Raw genomic sequence first — 23,270 nt, forward strand, 5'->3', positions numbered from 1 at the left:
GGCCCATGGAGAGCATCAGTGACAAGCGAGCACTTTTTGGGTAGAATTAAAAAGCAACATGAAAGACAATAATCAGGAAGGCTGCTTGCTGCATACATGGGGGATGGATAACGTTTATTGTATTTATTAATTGATTTATTTTACTATGCTTTAACAAATATTAAAGACACATTAATGTAAATTAATGTAAATGTCCTCTATGAACGGGGGCGCAAAATGTCAAAGGGAGAACAAAAATACATGTAGTAGAAGTAGTAAAAATCAATCCATCCGTCCGTTTTCTGTAAAGTCAAACTGCTTTCATGAAGTGTCTTTACAATTACAACCGTACGTCGGGACAAGCCAAGCCACAACAACAGCTGTAAACGTGTTTGTAGTGTGCCTTTAAGAGGTGTGGCCTACTGAGGGACAAGAACATTAGTCTTCGTGTGAGCGTCTGGGTTTGAGTTGTGGGCCTACAGCTGCTCCTTGTGAGTGTTCTCATTGTATTTATTCATTTACCTAATTTTGTATTCGTGTGTTTGTCCCAGTGCGTCAGCGACGTATCTGAAGCTCACTCATAATTCCTAGGGAAAAAAATAATAATCGGCTCATAACTCCAAAAAATTGAGACACTCGTAAGTCAACGTAGACTGCAACAACTCAAAATCTTACAAAAAATGTATTTCCAGTCAAACCTAATCTGATTACACTTAAATTAAGACGCATCACCTAAAAAGTGACGTTTCAAACAATTTTCACTCGTTTCAAGCAGAATTACACTTGAAATAAGTAGAAAACATTGCCAGTGGAGTAAGAAAAAAAATCTTAAATTTTTTTTCCACTTATTTCAAGTAAAAACAATCATGAAACAAGTGACTTTTTAGATGATGACTCAGTTTTATTGTAAGTGGAATCAGATTCGTTTTGACTAGAAGACAAATATTCTTGGTAAGATTTTGAGTTTGTGCAGTGTACCACTGTAGTGTGTTGTTTTGAGTCAGCTGCTTGAAGTACGGTGGCCCTAACGGGACAAAAAAGTTTAATACTGAACAGATGAGGAGACTCCTATGCGTTGGCCCCACTCTTAACCCACTTTCAGTCCGAGGTACAAGAGGTCCCGCTACGGTGGCATGCAGTTCCAGACCTCCTGGCATACACACTGGCAGAAGCCGTAGACAATCACCATGACCAGGCTGGCGGGGACCAGGCTCACCAGCAGGACCCCCACAGTGGTCTGCTGCATGATGAGGAGGTACACGCCCATGGGCAGCGAGCTGAAGTAGAGCAGGCCTAGCACCCACACCAGGGCCCGGGCCGACGTTTGGCACAGCAGGGCGGCGCAGTTCCACAGGGTCCACCTCTGCGTGATGGACGCCATGGAGTCTTGGCTGGAGGAGCGGAACCCCCGGTTGGAGATCAGGTTTCCGCCGGGCTGGTCCTGCCCTGGGGAGGAGGCCGGCGGAGGCTCCATGATGGTGATGACCACAAAGTTAGGAGAGCCTCGGATGGAGGAGTAAGCAGAGGTGGACGAAGGGGACGTCGAGGTCGGTTCGTTTCCCATCAAGGAGCTCAGGTGCCGGGGGTTCAGGAGCAGTTCGTCTTGGTGGAAATGAAGGTTCCTCTGGGACCTCTGGCTGCAGCTCCCTAGCGCCAATGCGGTTAGCAGGTTGTAGTCGTCCGGGAGACTGCTGGCCGCCTCTCCGAGTAGCCTGGTGACGTAACGGCAGAAGGGGCAGATCACGGTGCTGGGAGGCGACTCTCCTAGGTCCTGAATCTTGGCGAGGCACTTGGCACATAGGCGGTGGCAGCATTCCAGAACCTTGGGTCGGCGGCTCCCCAAGTTGTAGCCGCAGTAGCAGATCTTGCACTCCAGCTCCTCCGCGTTCTGACGCTCCCCATGGCTGCTCACGTCTCCAATCATCTCAAATTCCAACCTGTGCAGGTGGGAGGAAGTCACACACTATAAGTTTCAAATCTTAACCTGCGAGTTTCAAGCAAGTCCCAAGTTACTGTGGCAAAACTCAAGCAAGATTTCGGCCTCAGAGGACTTGTTTCCAGACCGATGGTGGAACAGAATCCTTATGTGTGTGGACGTGTTACAGGTTGAACTTATTGGCGCACATAATACGACCAAAACTGATAAATGCCTGATGTTTTATTGGAAAAATCCTTCTGTGTGTACCAGAACCTTTGGAAGTTTCAACCGAGTAACCGTGGAAAAAAAAAAATCCCGAAAGTCTCGTCTGTATTGGGACATTTTGTATTTGATATTCTACAACAGGTTTTAGTGTGTTTTGTAGCTTTAATAGTGAATTCCAACAGTTGGTATAATCAGAATAAATACACAACAAGTGACTGTAGTCTGTCTCCTCAAAAACAATAGCGAAAGGCCGAGGTGTGAAGCCGACAGCATACATCTTTTTTTTTGTCCATCTGTAGTGTATATTGATCAGATTGTGGAGATGCGGTAAATAAAAAGACGAGAACCAGTCATGTCACTTTACTGTGCACATACAAACTCAGTGCTTTCACATCAGCCAACCACTCCCTTTGAAGCCAACAACTCTCTTTTACTCTTTCATCTTTTGCCCACACTCACAACCACATACATTTTAATGGTTCCAAAACCAATCTCTGTATTGTGGATGGCTTAATTTCTTCTCATGTAAACACATAACTAACATAAAGCTTAGTTCACATTTAACCAGCTATCGGTGAGCTAAGCTGTCAAGTTAACATAGCTTACCTGTTTTTGTGCGTTTTATTGTGACACTGGAAGTTAGACGTCGTAGTTGTTATGTCTCTTGTGTTTACGTTGCAAACCTTACATGTTGCTACTTTTCTTTTCCCCTAAATTATTAAAAACATAATCCTGGAATCCAAATGAAGTAATCTTTGGACCTCCCTCTGGGATACTGCACAGTACTCTTTACTCAGTGTCATCATCTGCTGGTGGGTTGCAAGCTTCGCACACTACACAAGAAAATTGCTTTTCTTTCCAAAACAAAACAAATGGCACACCACCTCGAAAATGCCGATTTTAAAATGTAAGCAGGCTAGCCTTGTCGAGTCGAGTCTCCAAGTCAAAGTCATGTGGAGTCTTTCATAAGTTTAAAGACAATCGGGTCCTAACTAAGTCTGACTCAAGTCAAGTCATGTGATTGGAGTCTCCTCCTCTACCAACCTGACAGAAGATCAGCAGGAGAGTCCCACCAACTGGACTCCAGGCTCAGCCTCCCCTGGACGACCAATAAGGGGTAACCGTGTTCCATTTTACGAAGACAAGTCCCGACTCCTCTGGAGGCCTCAGGATCATGGCGGCGGCGGTGGTCCCGGCAGGCAGAAGACCCTGGTGAGGTCCCGTCTGACTTGTGTGGTGTTCTGTGAGCTTCGCTTTTGGGGGGGCGGAGGGGCTAAAGACCCTTTCAAGGGGAAGCGTGTGAGCGAGAGCGAGATAACTGTTAACACAGCACACAAGAGAACAAATAGAAGGCAAGGGACAACAAAGAGCGGCCTGTGCAAAGCAGCGCTGGAATTTTCGAGCCGGCTCTTTTCTTGCTCAGTCAAATTTGCTCCAATTAGTGGCTGGCACACTAAGTGACCTCCTGGCCGTTTGTCCAAGCACACACACACACACACACACACACACACACACACACACACACACACACACACACACACAGTGACTGTTTCACAAATATGAAATGAAATCAACCGCTAAGGTAATGTAAAGCTACACACACAAGCACACACACGCGCGCGCACACACACAAACACGCAGACACATGCACGCACACACAAAGGAGTCCCACAAGGTGCTACTGAGATGTCCCCCCCCCCCCACACACACAGTTTTTTAGAATGTGTTTTTTTTTTTAATGGGACTCTAAAATATTTTACTTTATAAAAACATACATCAATGACATTATTCAATAGAATGTAAAGAATTAAATGTTTGTCCGTCATGTTTTAATGCCTCAATTGAATTTATTGTGCAATATTCCTTGCACATGATAATGTGCCAGTTGTGTTGCATTGTACTGAATAGAGATGTTATGTCAACTTGGGTGACAATATAGTGCCCGTGCACTGGTTTTCTGTGGGTTTGTCCGGTGTTAATTGATCAAATTGGGTTGAATCTGTGCGGCACGATGGATGAGTGGTTAGAGCGTCTGCCTCACAGTTCTGAGGTTCGAGTTCAAATCCGGCCTTGCCTATGTGTGTGCGTGTCTGTGTCCATGTGGACAAGTGACGGGCGAAACTGACTTGATTTTTACATACAAATTAATGTAAAGCGCTTAGAGTTGCATTTTGTTTTGTATGAAAAGCGCTTACAAATTAAGTTGGATTGATTGATAGTTTCAGTGGTGTGCAAATGGGGGGTTGAGGGAATGCGAAGGGGGGGTGGCCTCCAAACGGGTTTTCGTGGGCATCCAACTCAAATTTGTTGCTTGTTGCTTTTTTTTTTTGTTTTGTTTTGTTTTAGAGTACAAGTACAGTTCTTAGTTGCTCGTAATAGAACTACCTGCCATAAAGTGGCTAGCTAACTTATAACTAACTCAATATTCTATACACGTATTTTTGTCGTTCATCTACCGTCTTGTATTTTATTTACCCTATTGTATTTTATCTACCTTCTAATAAGCCTCTTGTGGACAAGCGTTGATAATTAGCACTAAAACACTTGGCTCAATGCATCGTTTGCCTTGTTTTGTGATGTCCGTATCAAATAAACTAGCGAGTGAGAGTTGTCGTAATTGTCATTAAATATTGCGACAAAGTGATACTTTGTCAACACAGAGTGGGTGTAAATTGTGCTCCGAGATTTTATTAAGACACATGGGAACTGGTTTAAGATTTGAAAAATGCATAATAGATAAAAAGAGCTGAAATATTGTACTTCCGGTACTGAGCATAGTGAGATTTATTTTGAAAAGCTCTCGCCGGAAGTACAGTTGTAGTAAGCGTAATGTAACTTGACGCGGACCGAGTACATAGACTGGAGGACGGGAGGAGTTCGGCTCCTTGGCGGCGGAGTTTTGATGCTGGCGAACCGGGAAGCAGGAAGCTCAGCCGGCGGCGCGGAGGAGGCGCCGCCCGGCTTGTCCGCCCGGGAGGAGGCACCCCTCAGACGGCCTACTGGGGGTCTCCTGTCCCGCCTGGTGGACTGGAAGCTGCGAGCGAGCAGGACTTTTGCCTTGTTCGCTGCAGCCAACGCGACGATCTGGTAAGTCAGCAGCATGACGCAGACATTCAACAACAACACTTGTACCCGATCTTTATGTCCATTTTATTAAATGTTCATGTATTATTATTTTTTTACAATTTACTTTAAAAAAGGAAGATGCTTGATTTATGTTGATGTGTTTGTGCTTTGTCATTCTATTAATACTATCATACCTTTCCCTTATGTGGCCTTTAAAAGAAAATGGAGATATGTATGGAATATGGAAAATGTGTAAATGTTGTAGCTGGCTCAGATTTTGGAATCAGGGCAGGCACCTGCTCCCCCATGCATACCTGAGTGCTTCTCACATTTGGATATGAATAATAAACTAAAATGATTAATAATTACCAGTTACATCCATCCATCCATTTTTGATAGCGCTTGTCCTCATTAGGGTGAGCTGGAGTGACAAGAGGCGGGGTACACCCAGGACCGGTCGCTCGCCACTTGTACAAAACAAAGAAAAACAATGGACTATTTCGAAATTAATGTCACGCCGCATATAGAGAACAACAGACTGGTCACCAGTCAGTGATAAGCGGAGCTGGTTATCCTCACTAGGGTAACCTACTATGCATGTTTTTGTAATGTGGGAGGAAACCGGAGTACCCGGAGAAAACCCACGCAGGCACGGGGAGAACATGCAAACTCCACGCAGGCGAGGCCGGGATTTGAGCCCGGGTCCTCAGAACTGTGAGGTGGATGTGCTAACCAGTCGGCCACACAATATCTTTGCATTCTATTTTACTATGCTATTATTCTGTTTTAAAAAGTACTATAGATGATAAATTTTTTTGGGGGGGTGGCTGGAACAGATTAATGGCATTTCCTTTTATTTCAATGGGGGAAAACGATTTGAGATTTGAGTGTTTTGAGTTACAAGCGTGGTAACAAAACAAATAAAACTTTGCTCTCGAGGCACCCTGTGTACTAATGTATAAGTGCGCTATGCAGGTTGTTGGCCTGCAGTTGGTTGCAAGTGTACTGCTTGCTCGCGCTCCTGCTGGCTCTGATGGTCGTCATGGCAACCGTCAGGGATGCATTTGGCTCCAGAAGCAAAGGTAACAACCGCATGCATTCACTTTGCCAGACTTCAAATTAAATCAAGTCACTTAGTTCATTAGTGGTTTGGTCCAGTTTAAAAAGTCAGATTTATTTATTTATTTATTTTTTCCCTTTCTGAATTCCTGCTTTGTCTTGTTTGCAGGAGATCGCGTGTGGTGCAAAATGTTGGCAAGGTAAGAAAATCCTCCACGGTTCCCACATACGTACAAAAACTTTTAAAGGAAGATATTTTACATTTTTATTCACAATTGCAAACAATTCCAAGGCTCTTTGATATTATTTTTGTAGAAATCCAAAAGGATGAACAATTACAGGACACTGAACATCCACTGCTCAAAATCACTCGGTTTTGGGGGGCGGTTCTGTCTCATGCAAATGCCGAGTATAGTCGTGACTTGAGATATGAGTTTTATTAAATTCATTGAAATAAATGGAAATGCCATAAATCTGTTCGAGGCTCCCTCCAAAAATATCCAACAAAAATGTTTGTAATGTGTGTTTTTAACAAGAAAATAACACTCTATAATATCGTACTTTACACAAGAAAAACAGTCATGGCATCATTAAAACCCCCAAAAGAGACAAAAAACTGTCTTTTTAAATTTGACACATCACAGCAAAGTCTTGTCAACAAGGCAGACAACGAATGAATGGATAAAATCTCAAAGTATGTGAAATCAAGCCTCAAAATGGTCAAGAATTGAGACATTGTTTCAGCTTCTAGACACTGTGGGCGTGTCACTGAAAATCCCGTCTCTCCCTGTCAATCAAAGACGTGCACTGACGTCCGGCGCCACCGCCTCGCAAACACAATGTGCCACAGGCAAGATAAGTCAGCCAAATCACGCAAAGCACATCACACTCGAGGGAAAGTGTATTTTTTTTTTCAAGTTGTGGGCATAGTTTCGTGGCCAATTGGACGCCATTCTAGTCGAAGTGGGTTTATGAACAAGGAAATTGCAATTCCACCGAATGGTCACTGCATGGAATAAGGGCGCTTGCTGCATTGTTGTGTGATCCTCATGACCTCACGAGGATACTTTTTAGCCCCACCACAATATAATTAGGAACATTCAGAAGGTGAAGAACAGTTTTAAGTCATACGTCAACAATTCAGTATTATGTTGTTCTCAGACTTTGCCTAGGTTTTCAGCCCTTATCTTCAAATATATTGAATGCATTTCGAAGCAAAACATGGATTTACATTTTGGGGTCCTCAAATACTATGTAAAGAAATAAAATAGCTTTTGCCACATTATTTTTTTTTTGCTTCAATTTAATATATGCCTGTGAGTGTTGTTGTATTGTCTGTCTACATGTGTTGCTTCACCGTTCGTGTTCAAATATCCGTTGCTTTAAGAGCTATAACGCCGTCACATAGATAGGCTATTTGTTAGCGTGTCTTTGGCATTTCCCATTATGTGTTTGTGTTTAAGCTATCCATCGATCTTTGGCGGCTGCCATATTACATACAATACAAAAGATGTCTGTCTATATATTTATCGACATGATGTCTGTCCGTCCAGCCGTCCTCCACGTGGCTGTCGCTGGTGTTGCCGTTATGTCGTCGCTGTTTGTCACCTGTGTCTGTCCGTCTGGCATCATGTGACTGCTTGGTGCGCTCATGCAAAGGATTGTGGGAGATTAGCGCTCCTGACAGCTGACACGTTTGTCCACACACACACACACACACACACACACACACACACACACGCACGCAAATGTCACCTCCTTAATTGCGTGCGCGTGTGCATTACTGTGTGTACTATTGTTGGAATATTACAACAATGATGTCATTGAAAAGGAAGCCATTAGTAAATAATATTATATTAGTATAACATTCACAAGTCACACATTTTTTTTTATGAACGTGGGTAGCATAGCTGTCAATCCAGGCCTCTTAAATCACTTAAAATCATTCGTGCGTGTATGTGTGCGTACAAGTGCATCTTAGTGTGTTTGTGTATATAGTATGTGTCTAAGTGTGTGTGGGTCTGTGAATATATGTGTGTGTGTAAGTGTTTTTCTGTGTGTGTGTGTGCGTGCGTGTGTTTTTTGGATGTGTGTGTCTGGATGTATGTGTTTGTGTGTGCATGAGTGTACATATGTGTGTGTGAACGTGTACGTACGCGTATGTCTGAATGTGTATCACCCGAGCAAAAGAGTACAAACATCATGTGCGCCTCTTGTAGCTGTCAATCAAGGCTTATCACTGAGGCAACACACGAACCGTGTGTGTGTATACTTGGATGTAGTAACAGAGGGTAAAAACATGTGACTCCGGAGCGTGTGATGTGGTGGTCTTCGAGGAATGACGTGCTGGGTGTTCCCACAACAAAACCTAAAGTGTCCCAACACTTGCAAAAACTGAACGGCGAGTGCGCGTGTTTTTGTGTGTGTGTAAATGACTCAGCTGTTTCCTTACATCCGGAACGTCTTTGGCATTGCCAGATGGTCGAACCAATAAGGTGGCTTTCCTGGCAGGGTATGTGTTCTTCAGCGAGCTCTCTAATTGGACGAGAGGCAGCTGATGTTTATTTGTTATAAACAAGCAAACAAATGATTTCGTCATGTCAAAATGTTATTTACTATATTAAAATTTTTAAATACTTGATTTTTTTTTCATTGCCGGCACGGTGGACGACTGGTTAGAGTGTCTGCCTCACAGTTCTGGGGACCGGGGTTCAAATCCCGGCCCTGCCTGTGTGGGGTTTGCATGTTCTCCCCGTGCCTGGGTGGATTTTCTCCGGGTACTCCGGTTTCCTCAACAGAGCAAGGCCGGATTTGAACCCGGGTCCTCAGAACTGTGAGGCAGATAGGCTAACCAGTTGCTCACTGTGCCGCCTACTTGATTTTTTAATATTTGAAAACCCAGAAGCATAATAATAATGTGTGCATGAACATTTGTTTATGAGAAAGTGTATGTCCGCGTGTGTGTGAACGTTTGTTTGGGAGAATGTGTGTACGTGTGTTTTAGTGTTTGTGTGTTTTACGTGGGTGTGCCGTCCTGCTGTCGGCCTTCGTCACCAAGTAGTGTGACTGTTGTTATTTTTAGCGTGCAGGCCTTCAAATAGGCGAGCAGGACTTCATTTAGCGTAAACACGCGTTTCCACAGCGTTGCACTGACCGCCAACCGCCGCTGGAATCCGTACGCATGCACTCGAACGCTTGGACACACTGATTTAAAAAAACAAAAAAAAATTATTATTATTTTTTTTTTTTGTTGCTTTGTTTTGGATCTATTGCCAGGTTGTCACCTCAAGACCGTGGAGCAGGACTGAGGTACGAGACCAGAACTAGGAGACATTAAAAAATATCGTCATGATATTGTATCAATGTTTTTGATGCCGTATCGTGAGTTACAACCAATGTTTTATTTCCCAATGTATCGTACAATGTCTGTATCGCAATAGGATTTGTATTGTTGGCAAAATTGATTGGGATAATATCATATTGTGTGTTAGATTGTTATGTGTTGTAGATTGTTTGCCCATCACATCATTTATGTATTTATTCGTCACTGAATCGTGTCATTGGTATCATCGGCAAAATATGCCCGAATGGTGAGTTTACGTCAATGTTTGTCTTCCGGTATATCTGATATTGCACCATCATTGTATTTCGATACAATCAATATTGTTACCAAAATATCGTCATAATATTATATCAGGAGTTACACAGTTGGTTTTCTTGCATACATATCAATTATTGCACAATTGCTGTATCGTAATATTATCTGTTTGGCTGGCAAAATATCATGATACTATCATACCGTGATGTACATAGAGAGTTTTCCTCCAATGATCGATTTTCATGCAGTCATAATATATATATATATATATATATATATATATATATATGTGTCGTAATATCATACATCTCATGAGTTCCATAGATATTACAATGTATCGTAGATTGTTTTCTCCCATTATATGTTATTATTATTATTATATATTATATTATTGCGCAATAACTGTAACATGATGTTATTGGTATCGTTGGCAAAATATGGTTGTATCGAATGGTGAGTTTAGATGTTTTTCTTCCAGTATGTCTAACATTGCCCAATCACTATTTTGACGATTGGTATTGTTACAAAATATCGTCATAATATTGTATCATGCTATCTTTCATCATATTGATTATTTCACAATTGCTGTATCGTAATATTATTTGTATCGTTAGCAAATATCGTTATACCATTGTATTGTCACTAGGCTTTACACGATCAGGAGTTTTGGGGCCGATCAGCGAGTTTAAAAAAACGATAACTGATCAGCGATCTGATCACAAGATGGAGGAATGTGTCTATTTAAATGACCTGTTCATTTACTGTATATACTTGTGTACTTAATTGCTCCAAAAATTATATTTACAATCAATAAGGTATCTTTGTTCCTCTATTTATGCTAATGAGGCATCGTGACAGACAGAACAAATGAATGGTCTTCTATTAGATGGCAGGAAGTTAATACAGTAATTAATGTATCCACTTTTTGTGACATTTTTGTTTGTTGGTGTGCCGTGAGATTGTTGTTCCTTGGCTCCATAAAGTTTGGAAATCACTGCTCTAGTCAGATCATGTATTCTAATCAGTCAGGTCAAACCAACATTACAACAGGACAGAAATAATGGGTGCTAACTTACTTAATTAAATTACTTTATTTTTAATTAAATGACTTCACCCACACCAAAACTTTAGAGCATGATTCGAAAGAACCCCGGCATGTTTACGTCCAACCATTCGTGCTACCGCTAGCTTGCTAGGCTACATAACATTTTATTGCCTGCTTGTGAGCCGTATCTTATTAAAAGTATGTGAACCTACCTCAAGCAAACCTTAAACGAACGTCCTCTCCTGTCCTCACCACCAACACACGTTTTTCCTCAATTTGTCTTTATAATACCGTTGGTGCGCTCCACTCTTGTTGTCATGGCCACGGTAACGAGTGTATCCGGTTGCATTTGAGTTGACAAGATAAAGCCCAATGATCGTAAAAAACATGATGCGGTGGTACCGGAATACAGGATTTTATCGCAGTAGTCATAGTGTAGTCTGATCCGGGCATTACGTGTTGCCTGTCTCCGACGTGTTGTCTGTCCCACACCGCCGACATTTTATTTATTTTAAAAAAATTTAAATAACTTCTTAGGCTGTCAGATATTTACAGTACTACGTCAAAAGACACGCGACAAGGCTAAAAATAAACTAGCTTTTGGACGCAGAGTTAATGTCTTTTGCGGAGCCGATCAATGACGTCACTGTATCATGATATTGTTGGTATCGTTAGCAGAATATGGCCATAATAACATGAGTTACATTTAGTATCACAATGTTATCAATATCATATTTTTGAGTTTACATAGATGGTTTTCTTCCAAAATATCGATTATTGCTCAATTACTGTGATGTGCTACTGTTTTCTTGGCAAAATATCGTCATTGTATCGACTAGTGAGAGTTTAGCTATTTTTCTTCAAGTATATATCTAATGTCATGCTATCGCCGTATTTTGATATTATTGGTAATTATTGGGGTCCACTGAAAGGGGAAACTGGTGGATGTGAGGCTGGTGAGGGGAAGTGCGACCTTGCTGTTGTTGCGGATGATGGCCAGGTCTTTATTGAACACTGGATAGAGATCACGATATTCTTTGGGGACATGGGAGAGGTCATCCGGCGTGGCAGATGGTGGTGGTTTACGAGAAGGCGGTATAGCAGAGAGCAGGCAGTGAGGACTCCATCCGGTGATAGATAAGTGCATCCAGTCTATGGCGGGGTTATGTTTTCTGAGTCAGGGAATTCCGAGGACAAATAGGGTCTCAGGGGAAGGGATAACAAAAAGAGAGATGCTCTCACGGTGATTTCCAGAAATCAGCAAGGTGAATGGCACTGTTTGATGAGATGACTCAGCCATCCAGGATTGTGACTTTCTTCGGGAGACGTGAGTGGTTGGAGAGAGAGTTGGAGCTGATGTGCTCATCCTTCCTGAATAAAGTTATCATCTGCACTGGAATCAATAAGAGCCATTATGGCTGTGTTGCGAGCGGAACCTAGAATACAAGCAGGTACGGTCATATGGGAGGGACAGCTAGAGTAAATGGTGGTTTGGCTCACCACGGTGCTCTCGGAACGTGGTGAGCCTGGTCTTTTGGGTTGCAGAGGGCAAGTTGCAATGAAATGACCTGATTGACCGCAATAAATGCACAGCCGCTGGATGACAGGACGCTGACGTTCCTGGGGATCTATTCGGGTGTTACCAGTGTGTATGGGTGCATCAGGTGCAGTCGGAGGTGCAGAAGGCGGATGAGATGCTGATGGCGAGGTGCTCACGGTGGGAGTGATCTTACGTGCTCGGACCCCCCTCTCTCGTGCTCTCTTTCGCAGTCTGGTTTCTCTTCCCTGAATGGGGTGATCAAATACTTTTTTAAGTTCAGTGGAAAACGAATCGAGTGACTGGAGTACCAGGTAAATTGGTTGAACATTAGTCATTCTTCGCAGAGGAGAAAGAATATATTATGCCTATGAGTATTGTTATATTTGCTATCTACATGCTTTGCTGCACCGTTTGTGGTCAAATATCCGCTGGTTAAAAGGTTACAACAACGCCACATGGATGCTATTTGTTAGCCTGACTATGTTGTTTTGCATTTTATGTTAGCATTTAGCTAAGCGGACTTCAAGCTATGTGGTTGTATTTAATAACACAAGGTGACATTCTTTTATTTTTCTGTTTATTTTGAGAGTAAACTTCAACTGTGTGGATCAATAAACAGCTTAAAGCCTTTTTTCAGGAACAATTGTTGACTGGCAAATGATTGGCAAACTGCTGCTGTCTTTGGGTGTCTTTCAGCTGTGAGATAATGGACCCGGACTCAGCCCAGGACTCAGGCTCAGAACTCCACCTGAGCAGCTCTCTGCACCTGTTCCTGCAGGAGACGTCAGCCTTCAAGCAGCAGAACCCCGGCAAGGTGAGGCTGTCCACCCTACATCCACTACATCATTGTCATCTTCCTCATCATCCTCGTGATGAGCTTCTTCTGTGTTCTTCTTTCTTCTTCTTCAGTTCTGCTTGCTGGTGTGTAGCTTCTGCACTTTCTTTGCTGTCGTGGGACGGTACATTCCAGGGATTATCATCTCCTACTTTCTTGGTGGGTGCTATTCTCAAATCTGTCCACCTCATCGATACACAGCCATAAAGCCCCGACTGCTGGAGGGCTACAGTGATGGTTGACTTTCTAGGATGAACTCACTTGTGGCCGAAGACATGGTGCCTGTTTAAAGTTAATCCCGCATATTCACCTTTGGCATTTGTGAATTTGTATAATCACAGATTTTCTAGGGGAATCTGCCTTATATTATTTGCAGAAAATCCCATCTAGTCTCTATTTTTGTGCTCAGGTCAATGGTTAGCACTATCTGATGGAATCTTAGTGTTGACGTTGGTGTTGTTTAACTCATTGATGGTATTTAATCGTCTGTTTGAGATGCCCTGTTTGGTTGGCGGTCCTTGAATGCACCTTGTGCACAGTCAAAGTAAAATTAAGAGTATGTTTCAACCATTCGGATCTAACCTATGACAATTCCAATCCATGACAGTCCTGATCTATGACCAATCTATCCAATGACCATTCTGCTCTACAATCATTCCGATCTATGCTCATTCTATTTCCAGTGTTGTCGGTCTTCCTATGGCCTGTGCTTTCGTCTCCGGAGGCATCCTTGTGGCTGAAGCCGGTTTTGCAGAAACTGGACTTTGGCGTGGCGGCGTTGCTGCGGAAGATAAAAGAGGATCACGGTGATGACATCACACTCAAAACAAATTGCATGCATGCTCGTTAGTTCGTTTGTTAGCTTGTGGTCTATTAAATGGTGGACTGGACTGAAGTGGTCTTGTGTGGTACTGCAGAAAAAAGAATCCTGAAGGCTCAGATTGAGGAGTCCGTGGAGTCTGATCTCTCCTCCATGTTTCCCAAGGTGAGCTTGCGGTCATGTCTCAATAAACTAAGGAGTGCAAACACATTATCTATGTTAGCATAATCAGCATAACATAATTAAATAGAATGTAAAGAATTAAACAGTCTCATGATTTAATGCTTCAATTTGATTCATTGTGCTGCTCCTTCTGGTTATTCACCAAGACTCTCGTTGTCTCAGTAGGGTGCAGTAATATAGTCGTTATTTTGCAGATGATAAAGAATATATGCCTGTTAGTATTGTGATATTGTATGTCGAAATGTGTTGCTCCACCTTTTGTGTTTAAATATCCGTAGTTTAAAAGGGTTATGTTAGCACCGCGACTGTCGATGCTAATTGTTAAAAGGTCCAAGGCGTTTTCCATTCTGTGTTAGCTTTAAGCTAGCAGGTGCATTCCTAATAGCTCACCGGTGATGTGTCATTGTGAGTTCCTCAGAATGTTGAAGAAGTGATCGTTTGAAAACGTAAACACTTTCTAGACAAAGGTTTCTAGAAATAAAATGTTGCACATTGATATTTATCTGTTCTTTACCTTGTTCATCATTGTTGGTAATTATTGTGAGAAATCATGAACATGATCATTGTCTTCCAATGATGAATATCATTAATTATTAATAATCGGTAATTTGAGCAAATTTGTTATTTGCGATATGTGTGAATGCATGAAAAGATACGACGTAGACCTTTGGTTTCATGCTTGTCAGTTGGACTCGGCGGCGTGCAAGGAGTTGTCGGTATCGGACACGTCGGTGTCGGAGGTGACGTGGACAGACAACTTGAATCTGTCGGAGGAGAACACGCCGCAGACGGAGAACTCTGAAGGTGAGTGACTTTTTAGATCTCCAGTACATCAGTGGTTGTCAAACGTTTTACACCAAGTACTACATCAGAAAAGACTTGGCTCTCCAAGTACAACCATCACGGCTGACATTTAACTACAGTAGCGTAGTAGGCCTGCTCAAAAAACAAAACAGAGGTTTTATCCCTAAAATGAAAATGCTTTTACAGTGGTGTGAAAAGGTGTTGGCCCCCTTCCTAATTTCTTTTTTTTTTTTTGCTAGTTTGTCACCCTTAAATGTTTCCCATCATCAAACAAATTTAAATATTAGTCAAAGACAACACAAGTAAAAACAAAATACAGTTTTTAAATGAAGGTTTTTATTATTAAGGGAGAAAAAAAATGCAAACCTACATGGCCGTGTGTGAGAAAGTGATTGGCCCCTAAACCTAATAACTGGTTGGGCCACCCTTAGCAGCAACAACTGCAGTCAAGCGTTTGCAATAACTTGCAATGAGTCTCTTACAACGCTGTGGAGGAATTTTGGCCCGCTCATCTTTGCAAAATTGTTGTAATTCAGCCACATTGGAGGGTTTTTAAGCATGGACTGCCTTTTTTGTCACGAGTTAATTTAGACTGGACCCAGAAGCAGGCGGAGGCTGAGAGGTTGTGATGAAAGGTTTATTGAAAAAGGGAATGGAGATGGTCCTCGACATGTGCTGGTGGGTCGTCGAGGCAGGGAACGTGTGGCAGGCTGTGGCGAGAACAGGCAGCTGGCTCGGCGGCGTGGTGGGAGAAGTCAACTCGGTGAGGGACACGGAGGGAGCACTGAGGACAAGGAGAAACACGGAGGTCAGAAAAATAGTGAAGAATGGCGTAGCTTACTTGTATGCTTAAGAGCCGTTGTACCACAGGAGAATGTTAATACTCTGGCATTCGAGTCTTGGATCTGGAACGCTTTTATGGAGGTGGTGATGAAGGCTGGTTGATGACAGGTGGTGCTGATTACTAGGAAGAGAGAGAGGGCGAGAGGGGTGGAAAGTCTCCAACAAAAGAACTGCAGGGCACAACTCATGACATTTTTAAGGTCATGCCACAGCATCTCAATAGGATTCAGGCCAGGACTTTGACTATGCCACTCCAAAGTCTTCATTTTTTTTCTTCAGTCATTCAGAAGTGGACTTGCTTTTGTGTTTTGGATCATAGTCCTGCTGTAGAACCCACGTTCGAGGGTTGAGGACACGAACAGATGGCCGGACATTCTCCTTCAGGATTTTTTTGGTAGACAGCAGAATTCATGGTTTCATTTATCACAGCAAGTCTTCCAGGTCCTGAAGCAGCAAAACAGTCCCAGACCATCACACCTCCACCACCATATTTTACTGTTAGTATGATGTTCTTTTTCTGAAATGCGGTGTTAGTTTTACACCAGATGTAATGGGACACACACCTTTCAAAAAGTTCAACTTTTATCTCATCAGACCACAGAGTATTTTCCGAAAAGTCTTGCGGATCATTAAAAGTCTTAAAGCCTTAAAGTTCTTTTTGCTCAGCAGTGGTTTTCATCTTGGAACTCTGCCATGCAGGCCATTTTTGCCCAGTCTCTTTCTTATGGTGGAGTCATGAACACTGACCTCATTTGAGGCAAGTGAGGCCTGCAGTTCTTTAGATGTTGTTGTGGAGTCTTTTGTGTGACCTCTTGTATGAGTCGTCGCTGCGCTCTTGGGGTAATTTTGGTCGGCAAGCCACTCACATCATTTGGTCGCACCATTTTTTGATGAGGTACAGCATAAAAAGTTTCGATTGACCATGACTCCAGATAGGAGATTTGCAAACTATTTTACTGTGAACAAGAAGTTTTTAACCGCAACAAGCAGTGGCAGACAACACAGGTCAATTAAATAAAAAACAAACCAAACAAAGGCTTACTTTTATTTGATCATTTGTTCGTCTCAGAGGGCCCAGTTTTTATAGTGAGGACTCCTAACCTTCTTCCCCTGGGAAAACCACTTCATTTTGAGCATTACCACAACCATATGATTGACATACATTTAAAACCGACTGCATAAGTGTACCACTACCATATTAAAGTATCGTTCATGATTATTCACACTATTTTGCTAATTATTTATTAGCAAAATAAACCAATTTATCTATTTAAAAATCATTGTCCCAAACAGAACATGGATAAATCATTACTACTGGAATTATTGCACTTTATTTTAATAATACTTTGTTTCCCCATACAACCCTCTTTCAAGGCGTATCGGCTTTTTAAATTAACATATATCTTCATATGTCCATGCTATAAACAGGATTTAGCGAGCTAGATAGATAGATAGATAGATAGATAAAGCGGTACAGAAAATGGATGGATGGATAGACAGACAGATAGATAATTTGTTAGCTTTGTTTGTTTGTTATTAAAAGCTTTGCACATGACTCCTTGTTTGTTGTAATGAGAGAAATGAAAACAAACGACAAATTAAGCAGGCAATCTTTCTCTCAGTTAGCAGTATAGCCCCACCCCCCGCCCACAATTTTGATTTTGAGACGATCATACGCGAAGTCACTCAGACAAAACAACTTTTGGTTTTATTCCCGTGACAAATGTAGCAGCATTGATAATCATAATGATGTGTGGAAAAACAAAAGCTGTAGGTGACTTGCGGTAAGAGGAGTTTACAGGCTTACCAGACTTAACATGGTAGGTTCGGGCTAGCTAGCTTGCTCTGTAGTAGTCCAGGTGAGTTGAGTTCACGGCTCAACTTGATAATAGCGTGCCCTTTCTGGAAGAAGCAGTCAATTATGTTGCTGCAGGCAGCCAATAATATTGCTGCGTGTCTCTTTTGACTTAAATGGAATTTAAAACAATTGATCCAGACAACGCTCGCTCGCGCGCACTCTCTCTCTCTCTCCCTCTCTCTCTCTCTCTCTCTCTCTCGTGCAGGAGGAGGAGATTGAGGTGGAAAAAAGGCGACTTTGCACCATTAAAACGTGCGACGAAAGGTCATATATGCAACCAATTTGGTCTTGAGCCCTGCTTAATAAAAAAAACCTTCAGTTAAAAACTGCATTTTCTGTTTACTTCTGTTGTCTTTGACTCATATTTAAATTTGTTTGATGATGGAAAAAAATTAAGTGTGATAAACATGCAAAGAAAATAAGAAATCAGGAATGGGGCAAACACTTTTTTACACCACTGTAATATTATGGTAAACCACTGTACCATCATGTACAACAACACATAAATATAGGCAGATGATGGCTATATGGTGACATACATTTATAAAATCTGAAAGTTTTTTTCCATTTGCCCCTATACCTATGTATAATGCGCACGATTGACTTTTGAACATTTGGGGGGGGGGGGGGGGGTGCGCATTATACACAAGAAATTACAGTATATAAAAGTTTAAAAACATAAAATGGCAAAACTGGCTACATTACTGCTACAAATAGACACTTGATAATATCAATGCTTGCTGAAAAAAGTTAATGTAATTAAAATGTTTATTTGATCATAAATAATTTATTTTAAGTAGTATTATTTTATAATCAATTTAGAATTGATGGACCAATTCTTAAATAAAATGTTAAATATATGTAGAAATTGTTTATTTTACTAATATAGTTTACATTTGTATTTGCAATATATAAATTAGTAACCAGTATTTTAATGAAGAAAATAAATGTTGAAAATGTATACATTTTGGCCGGCACGGTGTACGACTGGTTAGCATATCTGCCTGACAGTTCTGAGGACCCTGGTTCGAATCCGGCCTCCCCTCTGTGGAGTTTGCATGTTCTCCCCGTGCCTGCGTGGGTTTTGTACTCCGGTTTCCTCCCACATCCCAAAAACATACATGGTAGGTTAATAGAAGACTCTAAATTGCCAGTAGGCGTGAATGTGAGTGTGAATGGTTGTTTGTCTATTTTTGCCCTGCGATTGGCTAGTGACCAGTTCAGGGTGTACCCCGCCGCTTGCCCAAAGGTAGCAGGGATAGACTCCAGCACGCCCGTGACCCGAGTGAGGATAAGCGGGATGGATGGTAGCAATTTTGGGGAAGAAAATTACTGTATTATTCCAATAATAATTATATTATTATTGTAATATTATTCCAACAATAATAGTAATATTTCAGGATTCTTATTGTCAATTACTTAATAAAATAATTTTAGAAAGTTAAAGGTGTATATATTTATTTTATGACATAAATTAATTAGAAAAGGTTTGTTAACTATATAAATGCAGTCCATTTACCATTTAACCACTTTTCGGGAAAAAAGGGCTAAATTAATGCAACAAATATTCTAAAACTCCTGGTAGTGTAAATGCTTGATGAAAAAAAATAGTTAAAATATGTATGTAAAATATAGAGAATACTTAATTTTTAATATTAAATAGTAATGAATTCAATTATTTAAAGCTAATTTATGACTAATTTAATAATAATTGATTAACCAATTATTGAATAAAATAATTTTTAAAAGTTAAGGTGTATCTAATTTTTTAGATGAATGAATTAAAAAGAACAGTGTTTAGTAGTTAACCAATTTTGGGTGAAAGGGGCTCAATTAATGAATGTGTTAATCAATGACATCATCAAAAATCATCATGTTGACATCACAGTTTTGAACTTTGACACCCCCCCCCCCCAGACCTGGACAGAGAGGAGGTGTTCTCTGGGGGTCTACATGACTTTCCTTCTGTGGACAACGGGGCCACCACTAATGGCGATGACGACGACGACGACGACTTCGGCTTTCCTCAGCCTATTGGGAGCCAGCGCGCCGCTCGGCTGCAGCCAGAGGCCCCGCACGGCGCCCTCGACCTGGTCCAGAACGCGGTCCGGGACGCCGTCGCTGTCGCCATCCAGGAACGGATGGAGGCGGCCGTGGGGTTCAGACTCCCCAAGGCGGCCGACGAGTCGGACAGCGAGGCCGATGACTTTGAGCTCCTGGACCAGGCTGAGCTGGACCAGCTGGGGGCGGAACTGGACCTCCTGGGAGGGGCCGGAGTCAAGACCGCTGCAGAAGAACGCAATGACAAAGCCCCCGGGTTCTTTGCTAAACTTCTGAGACGCCACTGATGCACGGGACGGTGGGAGAGCCGTGACTTACGAGTTGAATTCGTTCTGTGACCAAGCTCGTAACTCACTTAACTCGTACAAGGGTACGTTGACTTATGAGTGCCACAACTTATAGTTTTTCGTGTTACAAGCCGTTGCTTGGTCGTTTTTTTTTTGTTTTGTTATTGTTTTGTGTTTCTTGCAAAAAATTTACTTGGTGAGCTTTGGCAGCTATGAGTGTTGTGATATTGTCTGTCTACGTGTTGCGCCTTCATTTGTGTTCAAAAAGCTGTTGCTTAAAGAGTTATAACACTGCAACAATCGATGTTAATCATAAGCACGTCTTTGGCGGTTTTTTATTTTATATTTTTATTATGCGTTAGCATGAAGCTAGCGGTGGCATTTCTAAAGCAAAGTTGTTTAATTGTTTGAAATACACAACTTGTAATTAATTTTTTAATGTTTATTTTACAGTGAACTTCAACTGGAAGTGGAAACAAAACAACTTGAAGCCTCGTTTTTGAAGAGTTGTTCACTATTTGTTAAACTGCTGCTTATTGTGAAGTCAGTTTTGTTTGCTGCCACCATACAGCACTCTTATTGTAATTTTGCGCTTGCAAGTCAAAGCAAAAAAACGTACTGATGCACAGCTCGTATCTTGAAAAACTCAGTAGCCGGGTCACTCATATCTCAAGGCACCACTGTACAGATATCTGCTGTGCTTTGTGCTCGCATTTTGCCAAATGTCTTTTTTCCAACCATGGATCCTCAGAAGGTGAGTCCTAAGAAGCTTGCGCGTAGCTCCAATTTTTGCTTGTAGCACAAAGCAAAAAAGTCAGCCAAGTGTACCTCGTGGAAAAACTCCTAAGTTGGGGCACTCGTAAGTCAAGGAACCACTGTGTTATTTTTTGGCCAAATAAATCACCATTTTGAAGGATTTCACATTCTCAAAATTTACCAAATTTGGCAGGTGTGTTCTTCCTGGTGAAAAGTTGTTTGCTTGTGGTTGTGGGTGCGAACCCCCAAAAATGTATTCAGTAGCGCCCCCTGGAATTTAAAAAAATTGTATCCCCCTAAACCAGTTTGACTTAGCGAGGTTCAAGAGTAGATCCACAAAAAAGTCTCATAAAAGTCATGCCGGGAAGTCTGTTATGTTGGTTTGAAGCGGACATTTGTGTCTTTGCATCATGGCGGCGAAGTTTGATGCCTCTTGGTTGTGCCTCCTGCAATTTTTTGGAAAAATCAAACCCCCGAAACTAGTTTGACTTAACAGCATGAAATTTGGTAGTCAGGTATTTCATCAGGAGACCCACAATAAAATGCATATCTGCCATTTTAGGATTGTAAAACAAAACACTAAGTCAACCACAACAAGTTTTTTTTTTAAATTCAGCTCCCAAACCCAGTTTGACTTTGTGACGTGAAATTTGGTGGATGTGTTTATCAGGAGTAGACTCTGAAAAAAAGTCTCAAGAAGCAATGATGGAGAAGGCACAGGAAGGCTGCCATTTTGGTTCAAAGCAGCCATTTTAAGGTCATGTCAGCCATTTCCAGGGGTCGCTAAATTGTTTGATGCCTCATGGAATTTTAAAAAATTCAGCCCCCGAAGCCGGTAAATTTGATAGACGTGTTTATCAAGAGTAGAAAAAAGACACCAGAATTCTGCCATTTTGGTTTGAAGCAGCCATTTTAGGGTCATAAAACAAAACAATGTGAAGTCAACCACAACAAGTTTTTGAAAATTCAGCCCCTGAAGCCAGTTTGTTTGACTTAGAAACATTACATTTAGTGGGCATGTCTATCATGAGTAAACCCACAAAAAAGTATCATGAATCCATGCCGGAAAAGATAAAGACAAATTTTGGTTTGAAGGGGGCATTTTATGGTCATCTTGGTAATTTCCAGGGGTCGCTAAATTGTTTGATGCCTCTTGAAATTATGGGAAAATTCAGCCCACAAAGCCAGTTTGACTTAGGAACATGAAATTTGGTATTCATCTCTATCATTAGTAGACCCACAAAAAAGTCTCAAACAACCATGCCTAAAAGGACACGTGAAGTCTGCCGTTTCGCTTTGACCAGATGATAATTCAGTCTGAAAGGTTGTTGTGTTCTTTGTTGCTATGGTTATAATTGTTTGAAAGGATTTATTGGCCTTTCACTACAATATTAAGAAATGTAACTAATGTTTATAGTGGAATGTATATTGAATGAATGTGCAAACAAAAGGAAAACCCAGTAAAAATGATGGATGTCAGTTGTAATGTGACGATGTGTAGTTGCAAATTGCTTCAATCTGATTTGTTTCTCTTTTTTTTTTTAAGTTTTATCCCGCTGGGTGGATTTTTTTTTACTTTGTCCTTTCTAAACATTTTATAACATTTTCATTTAAGTTACAATTGTTGTCTCGTGCTTCACTGAAATGAACAAATGATGTATCAATGCTTATCAAGTATTTACGCACCTTAATGAATTAAAAAAACAATGCACCTTGTCCATGTTTTATACTAAAATCACAATCTGTGTAATTATCTTGTGTGTGTGTGATAATCATGTGGTTTTGTATGACGGGATGACAAATATTAAGTTCAACAGTGCCGAAAAATCTGCTGCTTTATGTCCAGTGACTGTTGACCCAAACTGATCTAGCTTTACTTGACAAAATGTTCTCAACATAGTCATATATGTTATCATACAATTACGATAAATGTCCTCAGTTGCCTTCTGCTTGTCAGATATTTCTTGTTTGACATGCATCAATGTATCCATGTAACTTGAATCCACAATGTTAATAAAATGTTACAGTGGAACGTGTACTATCGCGTTAGTGTTCCAGATGATTGGGGCAAAAAAAAAAAAAAAAAACTGAAAGGAAGATCAACCAAAAGTAGTCTGGACTCTGGGAACAAAGAGGTTAATAAACCTACCTGAACTGAGAGTGCGGGTGGTGGTATGCATAGTGAGCAGCGAGCGATGATAAGGGATGGGTTCTTGCCAATTACTGTTTTATAGATAAATGTGGACTGGTTAATTTGTCTGTGCCAGTGAAGGAATGTATGAAGTAATGTAGTCACACATTCGCCTGACTTCGATATATGTAGCTGTCATGCAGAAATGTTGCTAATTCCATGTGGCTTCTGACAGCGTTGTTAATTCAAATGTTTATTAGGA

At 41.4% G+C, this 23,270-nt stretch overlaps 2 protein-coding genes across 4 annotated transcripts; one reads left to right on the forward strand and one right to left on the reverse strand.

Moving 5' to 3' along the window:
- Positions 1 to 97: 97 nt before the first annotated feature.
- On the reverse strand, positions 98 to 3,806 carry rnf182 (ring finger protein 182). The gene is made up of 2 exons (XM_061797472.1): positions 3,167 to 3,806; positions 98 to 1,916 (listed from the first exon to the last, which is right to left on the reverse strand). Exon 2 carries the CDS (start codon positions 1,901 to 1,903, stop codon positions 1,103 to 1,105), a length of 801 nt encoding a protein of 266 aa, XP_061653456.1. The 5' UTR covers positions 1,904 to 1,916; positions 3,167 to 3,806; the 3' UTR covers positions 98 to 1,102.
- Positions 3,807 to 4,962: 1,156 nt separating this feature from the next.
- Positions 4,963 to 22,915, forward strand: retreg1 (reticulophagy regulator 1). 3 transcript variants are annotated; one of them, XR_009791970.1, is made up of 10 exons: positions 4,963 to 5,209; positions 6,164 to 6,270; positions 6,417 to 6,447; positions 13,127 to 13,244; positions 13,340 to 13,424; positions 13,949 to 14,071; positions 14,183 to 14,250; positions 14,955 to 15,072; positions 19,691 to 20,204; positions 20,575 to 22,915. XR_009791970.1 is itself a non-coding variant. In XM_061798784.1 (9 exons), exons 1-9 carry the CDS (start codon positions 5,025 to 5,027, stop codon positions 20,119 to 20,121), a joined length of 1,266 nt encoding a protein of 421 aa, XP_061654768.1. In that variant the 5' UTR covers positions 4,963 to 5,024; the 3' UTR covers positions 20,122 to 22,915. The 3 variants fall into 3 exon arrangements, 2 of the variants coding, with proteins under 2 accessions (XP_061654768.1, XP_061654769.1); XM_061798784.1 differs by having other exon boundaries at positions 19,691 to 22,915; XM_061798785.1 differs by lacking the exons at positions 6,164 to 6,270; positions 6,417 to 6,447 and having other exon boundaries at positions 4,964 to 5,209; positions 19,691 to 22,915.
- Positions 22,916 to 23,270: the final 355 nt, after the last annotated feature.

Source organism: Phyllopteryx taeniolatus, chromosome 14 (assembly GCF_024500385.1).
Source record: "Phyllopteryx taeniolatus isolate TA_2022b chromosome 14, UOR_Ptae_1.2, whole genome shotgun sequence".
In the NCBI taxonomy this organism is placed as follows: Eukaryota; Metazoa; Chordata; class Actinopteri; order Syngnathiformes; family Syngnathidae; genus Phyllopteryx; species Phyllopteryx taeniolatus.